Below are 26,812 nucleotides of genomic sequence, written 5' to 3' on the forward strand. Positions count from 1 at the left end.
ATTAATAAATTGGACCCCATCAAAATTAAAAGCATCTGCTATTTGAAAGTTAGTGTTATGAGAACAAAAAAGAAAACTCAAGGGGAAAATACTGGCAAGTCTCATATCTAATAAGGGATTTGAATCCAGAGTATATAAAGAAACTATTAAAATTTAATAATGAGAAAATAAGCAAAGAAAAAAACAAAAAAGAAAGAAGCAAAATAAACGTGAACATACACTTTACCAAATATATACAGATGGCATGTAAGTACATAGATACTAAATATTATTAGGCATTATGGAACCACAATAAAATACTATTGTACAAACATGAAAATGTCTAAAATTTTAAAAGAAGGCCCATACAAAATGTTGGCAAGAGTGTGGAATTCTTATATACTGCTGATAAAAATATTAAATGGTACAACCATTTTGGCAAACATTTTGACAGTCTCTTAAAACTAAACCTAAACCTATTAATTATTACACTCCTAATATTTACTCAAAGTTAGAAGAACTTATATACATGAATGTTCATTGCAAATGTATTTGCATAAGTCCAAAACCAGAAGCAATGCAAAAACCCATCAACAGGCAAATGGATATATAAGTTGTGACCGATCTGCACAATAGGATACTACTCAGTCATAAAATTAATGGCCTATTTATGCCTGCCATATAGCTGAATCTCAAAATAATTATGCTGTGTGAAAGATGCCAGACCCCTCCTAAAATGGGTCTATAGTACACTTCATTTGTATAAATGTCTAGACAAGGCAAACTATTTTATAGTGACAGATTGGTGATTGCCAGGGAGAGTGGTAAGGTAGGAAGATACAAAAAGTTTGGGATTATAAAAGGGCAAGGGGAAACTTTTATGAGTGCTGGATATGTTCATTATTTTTATTTTGGTGATGGATTTGCAAGTATACATAAAAAATAACACGCAATGGAAGTAGAAACAGTAATTTTGTTTCTTTCTTAAAAAAGCACAATTTACTTACTAATGGGATGTGTGTGCCTGTTGGGCACACAGCACAACTTTTCAAATCTTAAAATCGGACTGGATCTCAACCACTGGACCTTATTCCTATTCCACACTGACTTTAGCACAATACTTGCTTTTATCGCGGTAATTAACAACACCCACCTTAAAGGTAAAGAAATGCACTTCTAACTAACTACTTTTGAAACTCTGAACTGCCTCAGGCTAGTAGTTCTTAAGGTCTCCAGCAAATGTTGCTTTGTTTCTCTCAAAAATATACAGCCTGGGCAACCTGGCAAAACCCCATCTCTACTACAATTAGAAAACTTAGCCAGGCATAGTGGTGCATGCCTGTTGTCCCAGCTACTCAGGGAGGCAGAGGCCGCAGTGAGCCTAGACCTCACCACTCCACTCCAGCCTGGGGGACAGAGTGAGATCCCCATCTCAAATACAGACACACACATACGCAGACTCACATGCTATCCACTGGTGCCCCTGTCAGTTAAACACAGCATCTCAGGGCACCTTAGCACACAGTGTGAGAGCCGTGGTCCTAAACACTTCAATTAAAAGTGAAACATCTCTGGCTGGATTTTTAGAATATTTACTTTTTAATGCTTTGTATTTATTTTTATGTTTTAATTAATTTATCTGAATACAAGAATCCAGACATTTGGAAGTAAAACAATGGAAAACATGCCTGCAAACACTAATCAGCACAAAGCTTATGTTGCTATGTTATTATTGACAGTTTAGACTTAAGCCAAGAAATATTGCTAAGATAAAGATTTTACGATGTCAGTCACTAGAAAAGTATGCCAATTTTAAATATGTATAAATATAAAATATCCCTTCAAGTTATTTAATACAGAAACTGATATAACTAAAAGAAAAATGGACTAATCTACAATATAGATTTTAACATACCTTTCAATTACCGATGGAGCCAAGAGAAAAAAATCCGTAAGAGAAAGGGAGATTGGATGAACACAATGAACAAACTTGACATAAACTGACATATACAGAACGTGACACTCAACAACTACTGAATACACATCCTTTTCCAGTGCACGTATCATATTTACCAACATACATTATATGTCGGAATTTAAAGGGACTCATCAGAGTATTCAGTCATGGGATTTTGCCTAAACTTGTCTGGCCTTTAACAGGGTTCAAATACGGTTAAATTCTTATTTCATCTAAAGAGTCCTATCCTTTTTTTTGGAAATTTTACCGCAACAATCTAAATTTGCACAACAACTGAACCCAGCCCTTGGAACTTGAAGTTTATTCTAGCCAAAGGCAGATTAAACTAAGTAGTAATGTCCTTCAAATTGTTGTCCCCTGCTCCAGTAATGGAGTATAGCTCCAAGAAGCTAACAGACTGTTTGTACTTCATACTATACATTCTATGTAACATCAAAACACGGTATAAAGCCTTGAAATCAGCAGCAGAGAGAAAATGAGATCAACAACCATCTAGCTGTGACCTCACTACTTAGTAATTACGCTTTTAGCTGACTCCTTTACTTGATTCCTAACTGCTTATTTCTGGCAGGGTAGCACTAATCCCTGACCAAGCTGACCTTTTAAGAAGTGAGCAGAACGAAAAGGCTGATCACCAGTGATCAGTTTAACAAGCTGCAACACTAGTCACTGGCTGCAACTCTAGTCACTGGCTGCAACTCTAGTCACTGGCTGCAACTCATATTGCGGGCTTTAAGAGCTCAGAATTAACATGGAAATACTATTGACTCCAAAAGAAACTCAGAAATCTCTGGGAATCCAGCAAAGATAGAAAGGGTCCTCTCAATAGTCACCACTCACACTTTGCTTTGTTTTGGTAACTATTTTTATTACATACGGAGAATATCAAAAAAGTATGCCTTTTCCTCATTGTGAATGCTAACCCTAAAATGGTAAGGCTCTTGTAGGTTGAAACCCCCAGGCTCTCACTGGTCCTTCAACAGAAGGCAGTGAAGTCACCTGCAAGAATGATCACCCAAAAGCTTCCAGGCTGGACGATTGGGACTCAGTTCCTGCAGTTCCCAAATTCACAGTTCTCTTGGGACACGGTTATTTATGGAGCTCCTGAAGATGAGAAATTCCACCCAGGAAATTCTGTTTATAAAAATTATTCACATCTAATTATCTCAGGAGACATTAACACAGCAATGTTGAAAATTTCCCATTAATTGTTAATCCATGGAGAAAAACTGGACAATTATTTTTTAAAATATGAAAACCTTCATATAATACAAATTATACTCCCACATGTGATTCAATTTCTATTTATTAATGCCAGAGAAGTTAATAATTGCGAATTGCCAGTGGTTAAAAAAAATAAATCATTAATCATTGGAGAAGTGCAGAAGGTTTAAAAGAGGTAAGAGTTAGTTTTTGGCTTTGGGGCGTTTTACGCTTTCCAAAAGGTTTTGCTCTTTTTTTTGCTCATGGCTTTCTCTCTCTCTCTCTCTCTCTTTCTGATTTCAGTTTCTTTTGATTTCTCCTGCTTAGAAATGGTGAGAGAACTTTGGATGTGGAACGTGGAGAGGAGGAACACGAAGTGGGGATCTGCACTTGGGGTGGTCAGCACTGCGGATGCCCAGCAAAATCACTGCCTGGTCCACATCCCGAAGGGGTCTCTGCGCCTCAGTCGGCATCGCAGCTGATGGTGAAACTTTTGGTGTGGCAGAGGAGTGTCCACAAACTTCAGAAGGTATCCGCTACATCCTCCATAGCCGTGTATCCCTGCCCAGGGCAATCTTCTGGGGGAGCGGAAAGTCCTGCTCATGGGCCAGGGCTGGCTGGCTGGAGCCATTTGCGCGGCGCAGCCCTGGCGGAGATTCAGGCGGCCCCGGTGTCGCAAGCGGCTCTGAGTGATGCCTCCTTGGGGCCGGAGTGGTCCCAGGAAGGCTGCAGACCAGGGCTGACCAGCAGGCAGCATGGTGGCTGCGATGGAAGTTGACGGGGTTCGCAGCGCCAGGGGACCCAGCAGAGCCCGAGCCCGGGCATCCCGCATCTCCAGCAGCATCGCAGGTAGGCCTGGTGCTGGTGAAGTGGCGGCCAGTGCACAAGGCCTACGACCCAGTCCCAGAGGCCAGCCCATCGTCAGCTAACTTCAGGAACCCCGGGCCAGCTGAGGCCCCGGGCCCCATGGGCAAGACAAAGGGCAGAGGGTCCGCAGGCGGGGCCGAGAGCAGGCAGTGCAGGCCTGGCTCCACCGCCGCGGAGCTCACAGGGCTCAGCAGGCACCGGGCAGAGACCAGGGCTTCCAGAGGAGGCTGTGCACCCCTGCAAAGGCTCCTGCCCTGCGTCCAGCCTATCCGCGGGGACTCCACGTGCACCCGCTCCTCATTGTCCTTGTCTAGGGCCGCGGCAAGGTCCTCGCTCCCATGGCGTGACTCCGGGGTGCAGGAGCCTGGGCTGAGCAGGTGGAGTAGGGTGAGCACCGCCAAGAACCCAGCGAGAGTGGCGCCCCAGGGCGGCACAGGAGGCCGCATTTAACATGTCAATCATCTGAAAGATTTTATGGCATCTTTTTTTTGACATCTTATAAAATCTATAATTTATTATATCTTGTGATATAATTATTAACACCACTTCATTGTGATTATTATGATTATTTTTATACCAACACATCTTCAATTATTAATCTTCCCAGTTGCTAGAGAAAAATGAAAACGACTAGTTTTGAAAGCCTCACTTCTGCCAATGGAAGCACATTACAGCATGTCGCCAACGCAATCCACTTTCCACCACTTTCACAAAAAACGTTACTGCACAATTATACTATCCTACCCTTATATACTTTTTGTGTGTGTGTGTACTTGTATGTATGTATGTTACATAGGTCATATATATATATATATGCCAGAGATGAACAAGGATTAGAAAATTAAATGCACACAGGTCATGTCAGTGCTATGTATAATGTGGTGTACTAAGTATAGATGTTCAACAGTGTGGGATCTAGGCTGGAACAAGACTCCTAGTCTTAAGCAATTCTTTCTAGGTTCAGTCTCTGGAAATAATGCCTTGAATCAAATGTGCGAGAAAGTTAATGGCTTTTAAAGACTATTCTATGTCAACTATAACATTTCATTTGGGGATTTCTGTCCCTTATAATATCTACCTCATTTTGGATGGAATCCTTGAGGCCTGGTTTATTTTTCTTTTCCTTTCTACACATCGCTGCTCAGAGTGATGAATGGAGTTGTGTTTTGAATAAAATATCTACGCATCCTTTTGTGAGCAAGGAGCATGATGGTACTTAGACCTACCATTTCTCGTTATGGTGGTTGCGGTTACAGTGGGGCTGGGGTGTTTACCTGGAGCCTGGACGTCCACTGGGACATGATACCCACTGGGAATTTTTTGTGTCAACCTGGTCTCTGATGTCCACCTGGGGATTGGGTATCCACCTAAGGCCTGATGTTTACCTGGAGCCAGATGTGCACCTGAGACGTGATGTCTATCTGTGGCCTTATGTTCACCTGGGGACTGATGCACACCTGAAGGATAGGTATTCACCTGGGGCCTGATACCCACCAGTAGTATGGGTGTCAACCTTGGGGCTAATGTTTAGCTGGTGTCCACTGTCTACTTGGGGCCTGGTGTACACATGGGGCCTGGGCATCCACCTGAGACTTGATGTTTAATATGGTCTGGAGTTCTTTTGGGGCCTGTTGTACCCTGGAGCCTGGGTGTACACCTGGAGCCTGATGTCCCAGGTGGACACCCGGGTCCCAGGTGATCTTCAGGCCCTAGGTGAAAACTCCAGGCTCTAAGTGGACAACCAGGCCCCAGGCTGATATTTACTGGGGCCAGATGTCTATCAGGCCCCAGGTGAAAACTCCAGGCTCCAAATGGACAACATGGCCCCAGGTTCCAGGTAGACATTGGAATCCAAATCAACACCAGGCCCCAGATGGACACCCAGGCCTGTGGTGGACATCAGACTCCAGAAGGTCATCTGGCTCGAGGTGGACATCAAGCCCCCAGGTGGATACCTAGTCCCCAGGTGGATATCAGGCCCCACTTTGACACCAGTCCTTGGGTAGATACCTAGGCCTCAGGTGGATATCCAGTCTCTAGCTAAGCATCAGGCTCCAGGTGGACCCAGGCCCTAGCTGACTGGGGACTAGTGTTCATATGGGGTCACATGTCCATCTGGGCCCGAGGTGTCAACTTGTAGCCTGATGTCAACCTGGGAGCTGGTGATCACCAGAGAGGACTAAAGTCCTCCTGGTGCCTGATGTCCAACTTGGGACTTTGTGTCCACCTGGAGACCGATGTCCATTTGGGAGCAGATGTCCAACTGGAGCAAGATGTCCACCTGTAGCCTAGAACTTCACCTAAGGCCTGATGTTCCCCAGGGCCTACAGAGCCTATGTATCTACCTAGGGACTTGTGTCCAGGTGGGGCCTGAGTTCCATCTGGGGCCTGGAATTAACCTGGGACCTGATGTCCACCTGAGGCCTGGGTGTTCCTCTGGAGTCTGATATCTATCTGGGGCCCGGGTGTCCTCCTGTGGTCTGATGTCCACTTGTAGGCTGGTGTCCACCTGGGGCCTGGGTGTCCACCTAGGAACCTGAGGTATACCTGAAGTCCAGTGTCTACGTGGGTACTGATGTCTACCAGGAAAGTGATATAAACCTGGGGCCTGATAGCCACCTGGGCCCTGAGTGTCCACATATGTTCTGATTTCTGCTTTTGGCCTGAGTGTAGGGCCTGAGTGCCACCTGGGTACTGATGTTCACCAGGAACCTAGATATTCACTTGGGGCTTGATGTTCACCTGGGGCCTAATGTCCATGTGAGGCCTGGTATTCACCTAGAGCCTGGGCATCCACCTGTGGCCTGATGTTCAGTTGGTGACTAGGAATTCCACTAAAGCTTGATGTCCACCTGGGGCATAGGTAACCACTTGTGGCCTAGTGTTGCCCTGAAGCCTAGGTGTCAACCCAGGGCATAATGTCTCCTTGGGGCCTGCTGTCCACCTGCAGACTGGTGTCTACATAGGGCCTGGTATCCACCTGGGGTCTGGTGTCTGCCTGGGGCCTAGTGTCCACCTGAAGACTGAGTATAGATCTCAGATCTGATGTATGCCTGGGGCCTATTTATCCACCTGGGGACTAGCATTCATCTGGGGCCTCATGTCCACTTAAGCCCTGGGTGTCAACCTGGTGCCTAATGGCCACCAGGGATCTATGTACTCACTTGGGGCCTGGTGCTCCCACAGGGCCTAGGTATACACCTGGGGAATGATGTGCAGGTGGCGGTGGATGTCTTCCTGGGTGCTGGTGTTCACCTGGGGACAAGGGTCTCCCTGAGGACCGGTGTTTATCGGGAGCCTCATATGCACCTTGAACCTGCTGTCTACCTAGGGCCCGATGTCCATGTTAAGGCTGGGTGTCCACCTGGGACCTGGTTGTCCACTTGGGGCCTAATGTCCACCTAAGACCTAGTGTTCACCTAGGGCCTGGGTGTCCACCTGGAGCCTGATGTTCAGCTGGAGATGCATCCACCCAAGACCTAGGTATCCACCCAGGGTCTGGTGTCGAGCTGGGGTCTTATGTCCACCTGGGGACTAGATATCTACCTGAGGCTTGATGTCCACCTGGAGCCCGATATCCACCTCAGAGCTGGGTGTCCACCCAGGTTCTGGTATCCACCCGGAGCCTGGTGTTCATCTGGGGCCCAGTGCCCACCTGGAACCTGGGTATCACCATGGGGCCTGGATGTCCACTTGGAACGTGATGTGCACCTGGGACCTGAGTTTCCACCTAGGGCCTGATGACCACCGGAGACCCAGGTGTCCACCTGGGGTCTGATGTCTACCTGAAGCCTAGGTAACCACCTGTGCCTTGGTGTTACCTGTGCCTTGATTTCCACCTGAGCCTGATGTACACCTGGGGCCTGGGTGTCCATCTGAGGTCTGATGTACACCTCAAGTCCAGTGTCCACTTGTGGCCTGATGCCAACTTGGAAGCTGATATCCACCTGGGGACTGATGTTCTCCTGGGGTCTGATATCCAACTGGGATCAGATGTTCACCTAAGGCCTGGAGTTAATCTGGGGCCTGATGGTCACCAGGGTCCCAGGTGTCCACCTAGGGCCTAGTGTCCAACTAGGGCCTGATGTCCACCTGGAGTCTAGTGTCCACCTTGGCCCTGATGCTACTTGAGGCCTGGGTGTCTTCCTAGAACTTGAGTCCCCAACTGGGCCCTGATGTCCACCTGAGGCCTGGTGTCCTTATAGGGCCTGATATCTACCTAAGGCCTGGGTATCCTCCTGCAGCCTGATGCTCACCTGTAGGCTAGTGTCCATATGGGGCCTGGGTGTTCACCTGTGAGCCTGATGTACACCTGGAGTCCAGTGTCCCCTTGGTTACTAATACGTACCAGGAAAATGGTATATACATGGGGCCTGATATACACCTGGAGCCTGTGTGTCCACTTGAGCCCTGATGTCCACCTGGGGCCTGGTGTTTACCTGGGGCCTCTATCCACCCACTACCGAAAGTCAAGTTGGGAAAAGGGCCCAGGATAGATGAGGAGCACAGAACAGGGACCTCATTCATAAGAAATTCTGCTGTAGAATGGGTGCTCTAAGCTCTTAAAACAGCCTCTGCCTCAGGAAAGACTGTCCAGGGCATAGGAAGCCCACACACAGGGTGGGATTACAAGTTTGCATCTGGCATGGCTGGGAGCCCTGGGGGCCTCTGCCCTTTTGGCCGCGTTGTCCCCTGCGTCTTAGGGTGGTGGGATTCTGGGCTCTGATTGCAGCAGGTGGATTCACTTAGCTCTCCTCCCCTTTTAGCATTACTGTCTTCTGTAATAAACCTCTCACTTTGATCTGCCAGGCTGTCAAATGCTTTGATTGCCCTCTCTGTTTTGTTCCAATGGTTCATCAATCCAAATATCCACAATACAAGGACAGATTTTAGTCGCTTCATACAGTGGGATATTTCACAGCTATTAAAACAAATCAAATAAATGCTTCTGTATTGATATGCAAAGTTGTCCCGCATCAATAACTTTTAAACACATTTTATGATCCCACATCTATATCTATACATAATGTTTGCCACTGCCTAAACAAAACAAAATCTAAGCTTTAGACACCAAATGGAATTACAGGGGAGTCTTGATGTCTGTGTTCTGCAGTTCTGTCATGTTTGAAATTGTCAAATAAACATGGTGCCTTTCTGGTAGCCACACAGAATTCCTCCTCTCTGTCCACAAAGCATTGTCACCCTCCCTGTCCCATTTGCCCCAGCCCTGTGGAGCTCGCTGAGCTGGCACCATCATCTCTTGTAATAGACAAAGACATTGAGGACCAGAGAGGGGAAGCACCTTGTTGACATCCCACAGCTCTGAGTCAAAGTGGACTTGGACTCCATTACTAGATGTTTCCTAAAGTCCAGGGAGCCATGGAGGCCAAGGAATGTAAGGGCTGCAGCCTGGGGCTTTCTGTCCTGAGGTAGGGGAGGTGGGGCTACAGCTCACGGCTTGAGTGCATTTCCTCTCAAGTACAATAATGGCTGCTTTGTAAGATGAAAAATATAAATGGCTGCCTGCAAATTTGTCAGATAATGTGTTTGTCTCCCCTATGGGACTGTAAACTTGGTATAAGCAGGGACCTGTCTGAATCACCCTAGTGTCCCCAGCACCAGGCCAGAGCCTGACATATAAAATGACTGACTTCATTAAATACCAACACCTTCTAGGTGCCAGGTACTGCTCTAGATGCTGGAATCTGCAGTGAATAAGATACCCAGAATCCCTGCCCCTCACTGTAGTAGAGCAGAACAGATGATGAATAAGTAAGCATGCAGGGTGTGAGATGGGTGGGAGACCTGCATTGTGGAACCGGGCAGTGTGCAAAGCGGACACTCAGGAAAGAACCTGAGGGTTGAACTGTGGACATGATGTGGATGTGATGTGGATATGATGGAGAAAAGTCGCCCCTAACATGAGTGGAGACACTCCAGCTACAATAACAAGTGAAGGTGGAGAAGGAAGCACAGAGGCAAGCAGCTGGGGAGATGTGGGGGTGGGATCCAGGGAAGGTTCTCTCTTTATTGCATCTATTTTCAAATTGAAATAGGAAGCAAGGCAACAGGTGTAAGGAAAGCTGAGGAAGGTTTTAGAGGTTTAAGGAGGAAGGAGAAGGCAAGATACTGTTGCTTGGGGACAGGGCAGCACTTCCAGAGCTGGGTGCCTGGGCTCCAGGGCAAGTCACTTCATCTCTTCCTGTGCCAGCATCTCCTCAGCTGTGAAATAGTGATTATTATAGAACAGATTTATAGAGTTTGATGATAATTAAATCAGTTGGTATTCATAACATGCTTAGATTATATATATTTTTATTAAGATGACAAATAAAGAAGTCTGGCAGACTTATGGCATCAGGAAATGAGTGAGTTTGTAGGACATCATCCAGGGCCCACTGGACGTTTGGGCTTGATGATTAAATGAGAGCAAAAGGCATGTGTGTTTCTCTCTGGCTGTGCTCGGCCACCTGAGTGCAGGAGCAGAGGGAATGGATGCCTGGTTTTCAGCAGAGTGCAGTTTTCCCCTGGGAGTACAATTAATTGTGGGGCAAGAGAGTGGAGAGTGTTAGAGAGGGTGGATGACAGGCTGGGCCATATAGTCTCAGCTGGGAGGGGGGGAAATTTGCAAGAAAGTGAGTGAGACACAAAAGTGAAAATTTGGAGTCATTGAAGTGTGTTGGAGTTGGGAGGCAGCTGGAAAAAGGAAAGTGGTGGTCAAAAAAAGGGTGTTTGAAATTGAGTGTCTGGAGTAGCTACAGTTTCTGCAGTGACAAGGACAAGATTATACAGGTAGGAGTGGGTTACTCAGGGAGGGTGGAGACAAGGTCTCTAGGAGTGGAGGAACCAAGAGCCAGAACATGAGGAGGGCTCTCTATGTGCATGTTGACATCACCTCAGCAGGATAAAGTGCCCATGAACCGGGAGCCAAGTCTTCAATGCATAGGGATGTGGCCCTGGGTGCAATCTGAGGGCAAGAGCTTCAATATTGATTCCCTTCATGTGTCACCGTGTCCTTGGGTAATTTTTCTTTGTGCGAACACCAGAGTGTGTTTACACACACCTCAATATTGTATCTACCGTACACCTAGGCTCTATGGCACAGCCTACTGCTCTCAGGCTGCACACCTGGGCACAGGTTACTGCAGTGAATACTATTGGCAGTTGTAGCACAATGGTCAGTACTTGTGCATCTAAACGTATCATGAAAAGTACAGTAAAAACGTAGTATTGCACTATATAAAAATATAGTATGGTACTGGTCTAGGACACTTGTCATGAATGGAACGTGCAGGGCTGGAGGCTTCTCTGGGTGAGTCAGTGAGTGGTGAGTGAAGTTGAAGTCCTAGGACATGACTGCGCGCTACTGTAGATTTTATAAACACTGGACACTTAGGCTACACTATGAGATATATATTTCTTTTTCTATAGAATTATAAATCTTTTTTAATAAATATATTTTTAAAGTAACTGTGCCATAACGTTACAATTGTTATGTCACTGGGCTAGGCAGTAGGTGTCTTTCGGCTCCATTATAGTTTCATGGGTCCACCACTGCACATGAGGTCTGGGTTGACGGAAACATCATTTCGTGGCACATGAATGGATTTTTATGGGAGAGCAGGATGATGAGCTGAAAGAGGGAGGCAATGAGAAGCAAGGAGGACCTATCCTGCTCAGGCCCAGGGAAGGGCTGCAGCAGAGGACAGCAAGGCAGCAGTGTCCTCAGGGGATCGGGCCTCTTACTCACAGCAAGGAAGAAAAGGAAGAGTTCCCTGAGGCTGCTGAAACCCAGGGGGCTGCTGGTGCTGGAGCAGGATTTTGAGGACATGCAAAAGGGTTTCAGCAAGTGAGGGTGGGAGGAAGGAACTGGGGAGTGAGGGTCAGCCCAAGATGAAGGGGCCTCTCCCAGGAATCTTCTGGCCACTCAGAAGCAGTGGTCATGCCCAGTTGAGCCCACAAAGGGCACCCCTGCCCAGCGTGAGAACCTGGCCTGCCTATTGCCCAGCCCTGACACAGCCCAGCCATTGCTGGCACCTGCTGTAGCCCCTAAGATGGATCAGCCTGGCCCGGGCCTCAAAAGCCCTCACTGAGGCAGGTAAAAACACAGGCACCTGTGATAAGAGGCAGGCAGAGGCAAGTCACATAGTAGTGTCAGACCAGGTGCTGCAGGAGCCCAGTCAGATGGGCACCGAATCCAGGCAGGCTTTCTAGAGGCAGTGACTCAGGATTTGTGTTCCAGTTGTGATGGTGGCACATCCAGGAAGAAGCGCATGGTCCAGCTGGGCACATTGGGACTGGAGGCTGTTTTTTCGTTTTTGTTTTTGAGACGGAGTCTCACTCTGTCTCCAGGCTGGAGTGCAGTGGCATAATCTAAGCTCACTGGAGGAGGCTGGTTTTTAATGAGTCTTGAGGCCAAGGCAAGGGTCATGACCAGGGTCCAGCCTCAGTAATGCACTCACCCCTTCACCCTGGGGCACTGCTGCAGGCCCACCATCACCAGCCTACATTTGTTCCCCTCCTGCCCTCTCTTCCCAGGAAGCCCCTCACCTGTCACTTCATGAAGAATATGGAAGCCAAGGAGGTCTTCTTCAGGCATTCTTCTCCACCCATGCACTTCCTTCCTCCCTGCCAGCTTCAAAGGAATTGAGGTCCAGAGAGACCCTCCCCAGTTGCCCCACCTTTCTGTCAGCCTCTTCCAGGAACTGTCCTCTGACATCTCTCTGTCTAGGTCTCCCTGTCACTCTAGTGCACACAAAGACTGTTCTCCCTTTTCCTGTCAGCCACCGAGTCCACTCAGATATCTTCTGCTTCCCAAAATTAAAATTACAAACCAAAACAGAAACAGCTTCCATGTCCTTACACATTGTAGACACTTGGCTACAGCAGTGAATGACATAGACAAAGTCCCTTTCCTCATGTAGCCCTCATGCTAGTAGGGTGAAACAGATAATAAATAAACTAGTCAAATGTTCAGCATGTGAGTTGGTGATGAGAGCATGATGCTTCATGCCTGTAATCCTAGTACTTTGGGAGGCCGAGATGTGAGGATGGTTGAGGTCAGGAATTTGAGACCAGTCTGGGTAACATAGTGAGACCCTGTATCTACAAAAAATAAAATAAAGGAAAAGTGAAGGAGGATAGAATGTATCAGTGGGAAAGGGGGATGGGAGAGCCACATTTTAGACAGGGTGGTCCAGGAAGGTATAGCTCCAACCACTATTCCTCTGGCCCATTCCCCATCTATCCCCATCCCACCCCCTGCACAGTGCTTGGGTCAAAGCCTCTCAGTCCTGCTTGTATTTCTCCAAGAGTGATCCAGGGACCAACTGCATCAGAACTGTGGGGTGAGGTCACAGCCCCTGCCTGTGAGAAGTGTGGATTCCTCTGCCTGGACCAGAATCCCTGGGAACTGGACCCAGGAATTTCCCAAGATCTCTGGGGGACTCTGAGACAGCCCAAAGTATGGGAGCTGCAGATTTCCTCCTGAAAAGGGAGCACTGTCTTAAGGGGTCCAGGTCACCCAGCTCTATCTTATAGCCACCAGACCAGTCTGAGCCTTGGAGAATGCTGCTCCTTCCTCCTGGAATGCCCTTCCCAGCGTTCCTTGCCTGGTAGCTCTTACATATCCCTCAAGACCCAACTCAAGGTCTATCTCCTCCTGACGTCATTCCCTGAACTTTCTCCTGTGTTTCCACTCTCCTCTTCACCAAGTGATGTTGACATTTCTATGGGACCATCTCTCTCTCTAGACCAGAAACGCCTACAGTTGCGGCCCCCTGTAGTGCAATTTGTGTCAGTCTGGGGAGAGTGGATTTGTAGCCCAACCACCATTGAGGAAAATCTTTCTGATGGGCATGGTGGGTTCCAGCCCAGACGCAGGAGACAGCGAGGGGTGGTGTGACAGTGAGCACAGACCCTGGGTGGTGGTGACTGACAGTGGCTGTCATGGCGAGGAAAGGAATGGAAAAGGGACCTCATGGGAGCAGAAAGACAGGCCTTAGCTGCAGATGGGCCAGGACCCCACCAGGAATCCAGAACACGCATCCTAATCCCAGCTCCACTGTAAGTCCACAGCGGAACCCGGGCAACGACTTTCCCCTTTCTGAGCCTCATTTTACTCATCAGTAAAATGGTGACAATAACTCCAACTTCACCAAGGAGAAGCTAGGCTCCATGACATGATGGATCGGAAAATGCCTTATGTTTCATGGCACAAAGGAGAGGGATTCCTGACATGGGACAAGCACAGGGAGAGAGGAAGGAAGGGGTCTGTAAATGGCCAGGTGGCAGCCCCACCCCTCCACACACACAAACACCCATCGTGTCACCCACACTGGTGATTATCCCAGGAGGGCCCCCGGCCTGGAATTAGCACTGCCAGGTGGGCAGGGAGGACGGCAGTCCCATTACAGGGGTGAGGAAACAGGCTGCGGATGGTCCCACAGGGAATAAGGAGCAGGGTCTAACTCCCCACTGCAGGCAGGGAAGATTGAAGTTGCTCCCTGGGAAGAGGAAGGGAGGCATTGACTGGCACTCCGTGATTTAGATGAGAAGCCCAGGCTCGGCCCGGTGACTTGAGCTTCCTGATGTAGAAGGTGAAGGATGCAGAGGAGACAGAGGGCAGGAGGAAGAAGATAAGGAAGAGAGCAGCAAACTGGAGTCACTACAGGACACTAGCTGCTCCAGGCTGCTCTGTCCCATTCTAAGAGAAAAGGAAAAGTGGGAGAGGGGATCACAGATCATGTCCAGATTCCTCACTGGCATACATGCTGCTATGGAAACATCCCTGATGGTCCAGGTTTGTGGTGGGAGAGATTGCAACGCTCTGCTTCCTGGAAATCTGTGTTTACATCCAACACAGTTGCTGCCTGAGACAGCTCCACCTGAAGACCCCAGAGCTGCCCCAGCTTGCCAGGCTTCCCCTCCTCCTGTTATCACCCCATGCTGCTGAGAACCTGCCTGGCAGGCTTCCCAGCCAAGGCTGGGGCTTAATCTCAAGTGAAACTGACATGTCCTCATGAGGGCTGAGGAACATCCTCTCTCCCCACAGAGCCTCACTCAGGTTCTCGTCTACTTCCTTGGGGTTTGCCCCGCCTCCCTCAGGAGTTTGGAACCACATACTGTTCTGGAGGGGACCTCTCACTGCTGCAGAACCTGTCCTCCAGGACACCCACAAGTGTTCATCTTGGTCATGGCTAATTAACTTACCATATGGTAGTGAACTACATTCTGGGGCCCCAATATTTTGTTTATTTTTTAAAAATAAAATTAGTACCATTGTTTATTTTCTGAATGTTCAGAAATATTTGTCTGATTATTATTTACATGCCCTTTGGGAAAACTTTATAAAATAAAAAAAATGAAGGAGAATCCTACCACACAGTGATAATCACTTTAATTATTTTTCTATTCATATTTGCACATACAGGTATATATGGGATCATGCTCTGTATCTGTTGGGACTGAATTAATCTGAAAATTCAGTCACTTAAACAAAGACAGGTTCATTTTTCTTACATGGTTAGAGTGCCTATGGTTCCTGGCTATGGTTCACTGGTTCAACAATGTTAGGCCCAGTATCTTTGTGAGTCTATTGGAATTTAGCTCATGGCTGTAAGACGGCTACTGCAGCTCCAACCACTACATGAGTTTACAAGGGCAGCAAAAGCAGTCACTTCTGTATTCTTATTAGAAAAGCAGGAATTTCAGAGGTGACCCCCAGAGGATTTCTCTTTAGGTCTGGAAATCTGTTTAGATTGGCCAGAACCTGATCTCATGACCATCCCTAGCAGTAGAGAATAGCATTGTCATGATTGACTTTGGATCAATCATAATTTATTGACTGAGAGTGCGCATGTGGTCCCCCAAAGAAGGTCAAGAAAGGAGGGAATTTGCAGTCTGTACTACAGCATGCATGCTGTTTTATAATCTGCTCTTTCTCTTAATTGCATATTTCCAACATCTTTCCATACTAAGAAATATAGATTCAGTCATTCATTTAACAACAAATTATTGAGAGTGTACTGTGTTCCAGGAACTTAACTTGGCATGGAGGACACAATAATGAACATAGTATACTCCTTGCCTCCATGGAGCTTAGCATCTAATGAGGGATACAGAAATTCATCAAAGAGGTTCACAAAGAAATGTAAAATTACGATTGTAATTTGTGCTGAAAAGGAGGGAGGTGTGTGGTGTGTGAGAGCATTGACAGGAGATTTGACTCAATCAGGAGGGTCTGTGTTCTGAATGGCCATAAGCCAGCCCCTTGCCTAGCTGTAGCACAATTATTGCTGTATGCAGTCCAATCTCTTATTGCTGGACATTTACATTCTTCCCACATCTTACCTACTATCATCGATGCAACAATAAATACCCTTCTCTAAGTACCACTTGGCACACTTCTCTGATTATTTCCTCAGGATAAATTTCTAGGGTAAAGCCAGGCACCACGGTTCATGCCTGTAATCACAGCTACTCAGGAGGCCAAGGTGGGAGGATCACTCTGGCCAGTAGTTCATGGCCAGCCTGGGCAACATAGAGAAGTCTTGACTCAAAAGCAAAAATCCTAGAAGAAATGAACAATTCTTAGATGTCGAATTGCCAAATCAAGGGGTGCACCATCACCATCCCCATACTCACCATCACCATACTCATTATCATCATCAGTCTCACCCTCACCATTCTCACCAGCATCAGCGGCAGCATCCTCACCTTAACTATCAATATCTATCACCACCTTCACTATCACCATCCTCACCATCACCATCATCTTCATTATCACCATCACCATCCTGACCATCACCATCATTACCACCTCATCATCACCATCCTTACCATCACCATCACCACGCTCACCTTCACCTTTCTCACCATTCTCATCATCATCCTCAGCATAACTATCACTATCATTATCACCACCTTCACCATCACCTTCCTCATCATCACCATCATTATCACCTTAGCATCACCATCCTTATCATCACCATCACCATGCTCACCTTCACCATTCTCACCATCATCATCCTCAGCATAACTATCACTATCATTATCACCACCTTCACCATCACCCTCCTCATCAACACCAACATTATCACTATCACTATCCTCACCATCATCCTCAACATTACTATCACTATCATTATCACCACCTTCACCATCACCATCATTATCATCATCACAACCACAATTATGAAAATCTTGGAGGAAAAGAAGAGGAGGTAGCATATTAAAATACAGGTACTTTGATGGGAAGGAACAGACAGAGTTGAAGCTGGGGAGGGGATATCAAACAATGGAGACCCCCAGAACAGAAAACTAAGAAGCTCAGGCTTTGCCCGAATCAGAGGCATCCTTGGAGATTTATCAGCAGGAGAGTATGCAGTCAGATTTGTGTTTCGGCAGAACATTGAGCAATCTGACCAGGTCTACTTTCGAATTTTAATGAGATAATCTGGGTAGAAGTGCTGGTGCTCTGCCAGCCACAGCAGGTACTCCTCATATGGTAAACTGGAACTGTCTTCTCAGTTCCTACAGCCTTGGCTTCAAATTCTGCCTAATCCAGATGACCACTGTCTCTCACCTGAGCAAAGAAGCCTCCCATTGGTCTCGCTGCTCCAGACCTTCCTCTTTCCAGATATCAGCCTGGTAATCTTCTCAAACTGCAAACCTGGTCATGTCCCTCCCTTGTCCCTTTGACTAAAGGGTAAGATCCAAATCCCTTAGCATAACACCCAAGGCACTGAGGAGCTGAGACCCCTCCATTTCCACCTTGACTTTTTCCCCTCCCCCTCTAGTAGCATTGCTGACCCACTTGCCTTGTTCTTTCACCACATGGCTTTGATCCTGTTACTCTTCTGCCTGGAGCGTCTTCCTACATCTTCTCTGCCTGGTGAATTTCTACTTAACCTACAAAGCCAAGCTCATCTTCTCTGTGAATCCTACTTCCTCCCCATTATGCCGCAAATTGTCTCTCTCACTAGACCTCCAGCCCCTAAAAATCAGGGACAGCTTAAGGCATGTTGGAAATGGCTACTCCTCACTTAATTACCCTAATTAGCTAGTTATATTCCCTTATATTTGTGTTTCCCCATTTACTGAAGCTTTCCATGGGCCAGGCACTGAGATCCAGGGGAGGACCCGGAGGGTAGGACAAGCATGAGTACTGAAGGCTACAATGGCACAGGCACCAAGAGGCCATGTGGAGTGCAGGAAGCCTCATCTCTAGAGTGTCTTCCTGGTTTACCATGCGCTTTCTTCCCTTCCCTTATTGGAGTCACCTTGTGCTGGTTTTGATAGCCTGTGTCCCTGAAACATGCACTCCCACACACACAAAGAGACCCACACCTATCCACATGTACCTGCCCATACATAGAGAGACCTCTGTGTGTATCCCCCAGAGCTACAAACGCCAATCTTGAGAATGAAGATTTTGCAAGTGCTCTGTTCCAGGCATGATGCCAGGTCCCTGACAACACAAGACCCCTCTGGTCTCTCCCACTCAGCTGTGCAAGGTTCGGGGTTGAGGAGCTCCCCCTGCCAAGGTCACAGACGTGAAACATGAGGTAACAGCTATTTGAATGTAAGCCTGTAGGTCACCAAAACATATGCCATCTGCACCCCACCACAGTGCCTCCAAAGCACATGAAGACATGAGTCTATCAACTGTGACTCATTAGTACCCAGCAATATTTCCTCCTCCACTTCGTTTCCCACTGCCACTCCAATATCTCTGCCCACAGTCCCAGAGCCACCTCTGCTTAACGGGGAGGTCAGGACAGATGCTCCGTTCCACCTGATGCCATCTCCCAGGGTGCAGCCTCCTCACGGGGAAGAGGACTACCATGGCTAGTGGTGACATGGGTGGCTCTGGCCCCCAGGACTCCTCCCCGGACCTCTGCTCAGGACATAGCACAGACAGAGGTGAGGGTGCCATAAACTGCCTCGGAAATGACTACAAACCAGCTCAGACCATTTCAGCACCGAACACGCTGATATCCCAGGGTGGGCCCACAGAAGGGTAAGGGCTAGGGAGTCCAGGGCCGCAAGAGTCCCCCCTCCCTGAGCCCTTGAGCACAGCCACCCAGGTGTAAAGGACAATATGGGGGTTCTGGGGATTCCCAAGCCTGGGCCCTAGAGGTGAGTTCTAGCAGGGCCCCCAGATATCCTCCCCATCCATCCCCTCATCCTGTCTCACATATTCTAAAAACAAGGAAACAGGCCTAGAGAGGGAAGGGGCTTGAGCAGTCTCTCAGGCAGTTAGAGACAGAGCCCAAGTTAGAATCCATGTTTCTCTCCCTTTTTTCCCCTAGGTCTGTCTCTGACTAGCTACATGACCTTGGAAGAGTCACTCCACCTCTCTGGGCATTGAAGGTTTACACCTTCTGACATGTTCATTCCAGAGGGTTGTCAGGACCTGACAGCCCTTCACCTAAACAAAACACTCTACAGTCTACAAATATTCATATATCTCTTCTCTTCTCTGACCTCTGTAATACCTCTATGAGGCTGTGAAAATTGGTGCTTGTGTCCTATTATGCAGATGCAAATACTGGACTCAGAAAGACAAAGATCACACAGGAAGTTTGGGACAGGACTGGAACTAGAACCCAGGTCTCCCAAAGCAGGGTCCTTGCCATCACTAAGGCTAGGAATACAATAAAACTCCAAAATATGGAGAGTTCCTCAATGCATGCCACCCAGGTTAGAGCTGACCAACCCCAGAATGCTCAGCAGCTCTGGGACCCTGGAGTGGAGGACTCAAGGCAGAGGGTGACGCCTAAGTCACACACATCTGAGCTCCAATCCAAACTCCACTACATAGCTGTATGACCCCACTTTACGAGGCTCAGCCTTCTCTACTACAAAATGAAACTATAGAAGGTACCAAAAAGCTCAGGATGAGGGGAGAACTGCACCCTGAATGCAGGACTGCCAGGCAGGTGGTAAGCACTCATTAACTTTTGTTTCAAGCACACAAATCATATGTTGTTTTTCATCATGTCTCCCCACTGTGTTTGGTCTACGGCTCCAGAACCAGGAGGCTTCTGATCAATCTTTATGCCAAATGATGGACAGATAGATGGGTGGGTGGTTGGACAAATAAATGGATGCATGCATGGATTGATAGATTGATGCTGAGATGAATGGATGGATGAATAGATGGATGAATGGATAAATGAATGGATGGGTGCTCAGAAGAGAAGACAGAATAAAACAGTGAGTCAAAATGGAAAGAACAAGAAGATGATTGAAGGATGGGGCTGAAACATGGAATAGAGGTACAAGATCCAGCCCTTCTGGCTCCACTCAGCCCCACAACCACATACCTTGGGGCAGCGCTGGCACATGCTCCAGATTATACCCCTGGACACCATGATGCTGCCACAGAAGGTTTCATTGGACTGGGGACCATCATGGCTCAGGAGGAATGTACTGAGAGCCAGAAGACCCATACATTGAAGCTGAAGCAGAAGGTCTTCTCATCTGCCAAGGTCTCCTCACCTGCCATGGCTGCCAGCCATGTGCACCTGTGCACCCCTGTGCACCCCTGCCAGAAGGGGCCTGTGTCATCCAGCATAAACATCCAGACAGGCTCACAGGAAGATATGAAGCTCTTGGATCACTGCAAATCAAGGCTTAAAGGTAAAGGGAGGGCAAGACCCCTTCAGCTCCAGGCCCATTCCCTGGACCAACCAGTTCAGCAGGGCTGGAGGCAGCATGCTTTGGTGGACCAGTGAACCCAATCCCCACCCTCTCTCCTTCCCTTGGGGCCCAGAAGGCCTGGAGTGCATGTGTGAATCTGGGTGAGGGAGCAGGCAAGGGAGGGACAACGGGAGGTTACAGGGGCTGGGCCTCAGGCAAGCCTGTGACAAAACCTTCTTTGCCTACTTTGGGGCTGAACTGAGTAAGCAGCTGATCCCACACCTTCTAGCCCCGGGAAGCAGGGTACAATTCTGCAGCCAAAATATGTTAGAATGCTGCCAGAGGATTTCAGGATCCCAGTGCCAGGCATTTCAGGATCCTAGATTTTAGACCCTTCAGGGATATGTGTCCATCTGGGATTCAGGCATGATAGCCCATATGTACTGGATGGTGACGATGCGCATGGCACCATTCTAAGCATGTTACAGCTATTAACTCACTTAAGGGACTCCATGAGGCAGGTATTGCTATACCCACTATGCAGAGGACACTGAGCACAGGCAAGTAACTTGCCCGAGGTCACACAGCTGGAAATGGTAGAGAAGCTGGAACGTGAACCCAGAAGCTGTGCCCCTGGCCACAGGGCAATCCTGCTTAACGGCAGCACGAGGTTATGGGTGAGAGCTCTGATGGCAAGGCAGGCTGCCTGGGTTTAGATCCTGGCTCCTGTACTGCGCGGCAGCATGGTCTTGATCACATTACCTGCCTGTGTCTGTTTCCTCCTCTGTAAAATGGGGATAATAACGGTACCTCCCAGCATTAGCGCTATCTCCAGGCCTAGGTGTCCTGGATCCTTCTGCCCCCTTTACACTCTGTGCAGCATCCACAACTGCTTGTAATGAGCTCCTCTACTCCCCCACCAAAGCTCTGGTGAATTAATGTCCCTGTGGGATATAAGTGACTGACAGTAACTTCCTCAATCTCCTTGCAGCCTAATCTAAGAAGATGCCTTCTAAAGAATAGCATTCTAATGTGAAATTTTAGTCCTGTGAAAGGCTAATGGGAGAAATCAGATTCCAAGATTACAGAAAAAACAGGACAATGAGTATCTCTAAAAGGGAATGTTCACTTGTAGTATCGATGGGGTTAGGTGGCCGATACAGGATGAAAGGCTTTCATTTGGCTCCCTGACTTGCTGGGTTTGGGGATTTCCCTGGTCCTGGTCATTACCTCTTTCCTCCTGCCCAGCATGTGCTCACACCAGCCCCTCTGCCTCATAGTCCTTCCCACAGGCCCTTTTTCTTACATTTTTTTAGAGCAGGTAAGCTCAGAGGGACTTTTAATATGCCAATCGATGTTAATAAAATGCAAATCAAAGACACGTGCAAACATGCTTTCAACCAACATTAATGAGGAAACAAGACACAAATTCTTTTTCTTTTTATAATTTATTTTATTTTTGAGATGGAATCTCGCTCTGTCACCCAAGCTGGAGTGCAGTGGTGTGATCTCCACTCACCACAAGCTCCTCCTCCTGGGTTCACTCCATTCTCCTGCCTCAGACTCCTGAGTAGCTGGGACTACAGGCACCTACAACCACGCCCAGCAAATTTTTTGTATTATAGTAGAGATGGGGTTTCACTGTGTTAGCCAGGATGGTCTCGATCTCCTGACCTCGTGATATGCCCGCCTCAGCCTCCCAAAGTGCTGGGATTATAGGTTGAGCCACTGGGCCTGGCCCTGTTTGTTCTTTTACATTAACTTTACAATGTATTTGCCATGTTTTAAAAATAAATTTAATTGGAATTTTATTGAAATTGTATGAGACATGATTTAGTCAAAGATGAACACACAACATTATTATTACTGTTTCCATCTAGCTATGGCATATTTCTTTGTTTTCTCTAGTTGTCTTTTATATCACTCAATAAAATTTGTGGCTCTGGTACATTTCATAATAATCATACATTATATTTCATTATTTCTAATTATTATAATGGATCGCATGTACATTTACTATGTACCACATATTATGAGATAATGAATATATTCATTATCTCAATTCATAAAACAATCATGTGATTTAGTTGGTGTTATTACTAGATTATTACCATTGTACAAGTAAAGAAAATAAAGACAAAAAAAAAAAAAAGAAAAGAGACTCAGCAAAATCAAACCAATAAAGACTTAATTAGAATTGTTGGGCATATAATAAAAATTTAATACAACTCAATGAAAGCAAAAAAACATTTTAAAAAATGACCAGGCAGATTTGAGAAGGAGCCAAACAGAAATTCCAGAAATAAAAACATAATTGCTGAAATTGAAGACAGATTTGACAGCAGCTTACATATAATTGAAAAGGAAAATGTAAACTGGAAGACAGGCTGAAGAAATTGCTCAGAATGAAGCCCAAAGAAGTAAAAAGTAAGAAAGAAACAAAAGACATGGAAGACAAGAGTGATAAGATGTTACAACTAACAGGATTTCATAAGTAGAACAATAAACTGTTAGAAAGGTTTTGTAAAAAAGATAATGGCTTGGAATTTTCCCAAAGTGATGAAAAACTCCACCCTTCATATTCAGGAAGCTCAATTTAAAAGGGAAAAAAAAATCACCTAAATGTATCATCATAAAAATAATGGAACCCTGAAGAAAACAATATATTGAAAACAAACAGAGAGAAAATTCACATTATCCATGAAAGAATATGGATTTAGACCAAGAGCTAATGTCTTAAAAATGGAAGCAAGGAGACAATGTACTAAGAAAAAATAATCACATATGAAATTAATATATCTTTTACTAAACAGGCCAAATATAAGACAATATTTAAGTCATAAAAACCAAATAAATACTCAATTTGCTAACTAAAAGACCTTCACTAAAGGAAATTCTAAGAGATGTTCTTCATTAGAAGGGTGTTCCCCTAGATGGAAGACTTGAATTGCGAGAAGAAATGGTGAGTACGTAAGAAGACAAATATGTGAGTAAATATAAATGAACACTGACTATACAACATGTAGTTTCCAGTGGATTAAGAATCAGATGAGAAGCAAAACCATAAAACTTCTAAAGATAATATAGAAAGACTACCTTAATAGCCCCAGTGGGTTTTCATATAAAACCTAAACAAATTCTGTTCACCAAAAAAACACTATCAGGATCAAAGACCCAAATATAAGGGGTAAAACTATAAAATTTGTAGAAGAAAACATAGGTATAAATCTGTGACCGTGAATTAGGCAACGGGTCTTAGATACAACACCAAATGCGAGAGTGACAAAAGGAAAAAACAAACTGGACTTTAACAAAATTCAAAACTTTTGTACATCAAAGGATACCATCAGGAAAGTGAAAAGAACCCACAGAATGAGAGAAAATATCTATTAAGTCATACATCTGATGAGGAACTAATGTCCAGAATATATAAAGAATTCTTAGAATAACAAAAAGACAACCCAATTAAATGAGCAAACAGTCTAAATGAACATTTCTCTAAAAAGATATACAAATGGCCAATCAGCACACGCAAGGATGCTCAACATCATTAGTCATTAAGGATATGCAAGTGAAAACTACAACTAGATACAACTTCACATCTACAAGGATGGCTATATTTTTTTAAAAAACGAAAATAACAGATGTTGGCAAGGAGGTAGGAAAAAATGGAACCTCCATACACTGCTGGTAATAATATAAAATGGTACAGAGACTTCGGAAAACAGTTTTGAAGTTTTTCAAAAATTTAAACATAGATTTACCATATGCCCACTCCTAGATATATAAAGAAAATTGTAAAAATACGTCCGCACAAAAACGATTACATGAATCTCATCACAGTACATTAATAATCATAGTCAAAAAATGAACACAACTCAAATATCCATCAACTAATGAATGGATAAACAAAACATAGTATACTCATGCAATGGGATTCAGGCATATAAAGCAATGAAGTGCTGACACAAGATACAACATGGATGAATCAGGACAACATGCTAAATAAATGAAGCCAAACACAAAAGGTCACATATGATTCTGTTTTTTCTGATATTTGGCATATGCTAGTCCATAGAGACAGAGAATAGACTAGTGGTGGCCAGGGGCTGGGGAAAGGGGGAAATGGGGAGTAACTGCTAGTAAGTATGGAGTTTCTTTTTGAAATGATAAAGATGTGATGTTCTAGAGTTAGAGAGTGGTGATAGCTGTACAACTTAAGAATACATTAAAAGCACTTAAAGCGCCTGCAGTCCCAGCTACTCGGGAGGCTGTTGCAGGAGAATCGCTTGAACCTGGGAGACAGAGGTTGCAGTGAGCCAAGGTCACATCACTGCACTCCAGCCTGGGTGACACAGTGAGACTACAAATCTAGGAAAAAAAAATGCACTTAGTGTACGCTTAAGAGTGGATACTGGGCTAAAAGTGAAGTGACAGGCCTCAAACTAGGCAAATCTTCTATACACATATCTGACAAGGGACTTCAGGAAATCTTAAAAGTTTCAATGATGAAATAGGAGACTATAGACAAAAGACTTGAACAATGCATATAAGGAACCCAAATAACCCACAAATAAATGAAAATAAGCTCAGCCTCCTTTCAAACCACAGAAGACTATTTCATATTCAACTGAAAAAATGATATAAAGGCAAGAATGTGCACAAACCAGTACCCACATAAGCTGCCAGTGGGAATGTAAAAAGGTGTTACTTCTTAGCAAATTTGGTATCATCTATTAAATAGTTCACTGTGCGTAATCTTGGGCCAAGCACTGCCATTACTGGGCACATGCAACGGAAAATCTCTACATGTGAACCAAAAAACAGCACCATTGTTTGTATGGATTATTAAAAAAAATCAAAAATAGAATGGACAAACAAATTTCACTCTCTACAATCATATAATCAGACAGTGCAGCAAGGAAAATGAATGAATGTAAGAAAACCACAATGGTAGCAAAAAACAGCAAGTCAGAATATATAAGGAATGATTCCTTTTATGTAAAGTTTCAAAATATGGAAAACTCAAAAATATCTTCTGTAGGGAGAAAAACATACATTCTTAGAATATATTAGACGAAGACTTTTACTTGTTTCTTTTTCAGTTTAAGGATCTGCTGTTCTACTTTTGCAATTTCTCGATCTACACGATCCATAGACTCTATTAACTCTTCCTTTGAAAGTTTTGAAGGTGAAGCATTTTGATCATCTCCACACGGTTGCCTCAGAATTGGAGAGGATGGAGCTTCATGTTTGCCTCCAAATGCTGGATCCTTTAGAGAATAAAACCAAGAAAAACAATTCATTTCTCACTAATAGAGTCCAGATTGCCTTAAATGAAAAAGTCAGTTTTAAACCACAGCAGAGCCATGTGTACTATGTGTCTAATGAAACCTTTAGTAGTAACTTTCATATTTACATATATGCAAATTCTCACCTCACTTTTATAGTTTAGATATACCCTGTACTATTTTGAAGAGCCTAAAAGCTATACAAAGTCAGGTGAGTTAGTGTTGATCAGCCTCTAGTGTAACAATACTGAAATTATAGAGAATTTATAGGTAAATAATGCAATCATGACAAAGGAAGATACCAACTTCTCAGCCATTTCCTTGCAATGGCTCTTCAAATGGTCTGAACAACTAGCTGGGAAATAGTATTATTCCAGGTAAAACTTGTGTGTCCACCCAACTTAACAACTGTAACATGGCCAAGTGTTCCTATCAAAAGTTTTCAGGCTTTCCAAATCAAAAGTGAGGTACACAAGTCAGAGAAGTGACCTGGGAACTTCAGCTGCTACTATCTCTGGGCCTACTTTCATAAAGCCCATACTACAGCATACATAACATTTCCTTAGCCAAAAACATCCCATTGCACCTCCAAATCAGCAGAACTGTAGCAGAATGAAAGCCCCTTCACCCAAAATCCACTATCCTCCAACACACATCCACACACACCCTATTAATTTCCAGTCTGCTGTAAAGATATAAGCAATATTATGAAACAGATAAATTTTAGAGTACTAATTTTACTTAGACTATGAGAAACCTACAATGAGGGTGGTTCACAGGAGTACAGAACCCTAAAATGTATTAAACAATGATTAAGGAACTGTGAAAAGTCAATAGTTCTGAGCCA

At 45.4% G+C, this 26,812-nt stretch overlaps 1 protein-coding gene and 1 long non-coding RNA gene across 14 annotated transcripts in view; one reads left to right on the forward strand and one right to left on the reverse strand.

Annotated features, from left to right (window-relative positions):
* The window catches only part of LOC129138214 (protein FAM182B-like), a 36,286-nt gene extending 31,044 nt beyond the window's left edge, over positions 1 to 5,242 (forward strand). For 12 of the 13 annotated variants that reach the window (XM_054674783.2, XM_054674785.2, XM_054674788.2 and 9 more), the window contains one exon: positions 3,488 to 5,242. In XM_054674783.2, coding sequence (XP_054530758.1) covers positions 3,488 to 3,938 — 451 coding nt within the window. In that variant the 3' untranslated portion in view covers positions 3,939 to 5,242. Of the gene's footprint in view, positions 1 to 3,463 lie in introns of all 13 variants that reach the window. The other variant, XR_010154313.1, reaches the window with a different exon arrangement.
* Positions 5,243 to 22,447: 17,205 nt separating this feature from the next.
* LOC134809200 (uncharacterized) overlaps positions 22,448 to 26,812 on the reverse strand; it is a 35,274-nt gene continuing 30,909 nt past the window's right edge. Inside the window, exon 2 of the long non-coding RNA XR_010154314.1 lies at positions 22,448 to 25,947. This is a non-coding gene — a long non-coding RNA (uncharacterized LOC134809200). The remainder of the gene's footprint in view (positions 25,948 to 26,812) is intronic.

The sequence above is a fragment of the Pan troglodytes genome, chromosome 21, assembly GCF_028858775.2.
Source record: "Pan troglodytes isolate AG18354 chromosome 21, NHGRI_mPanTro3-v2.0_pri, whole genome shotgun sequence".
Taxonomy (NCBI): domain Eukaryota; kingdom Metazoa; phylum Chordata; class Mammalia; order Primates; family Hominidae; genus Pan; species Pan troglodytes.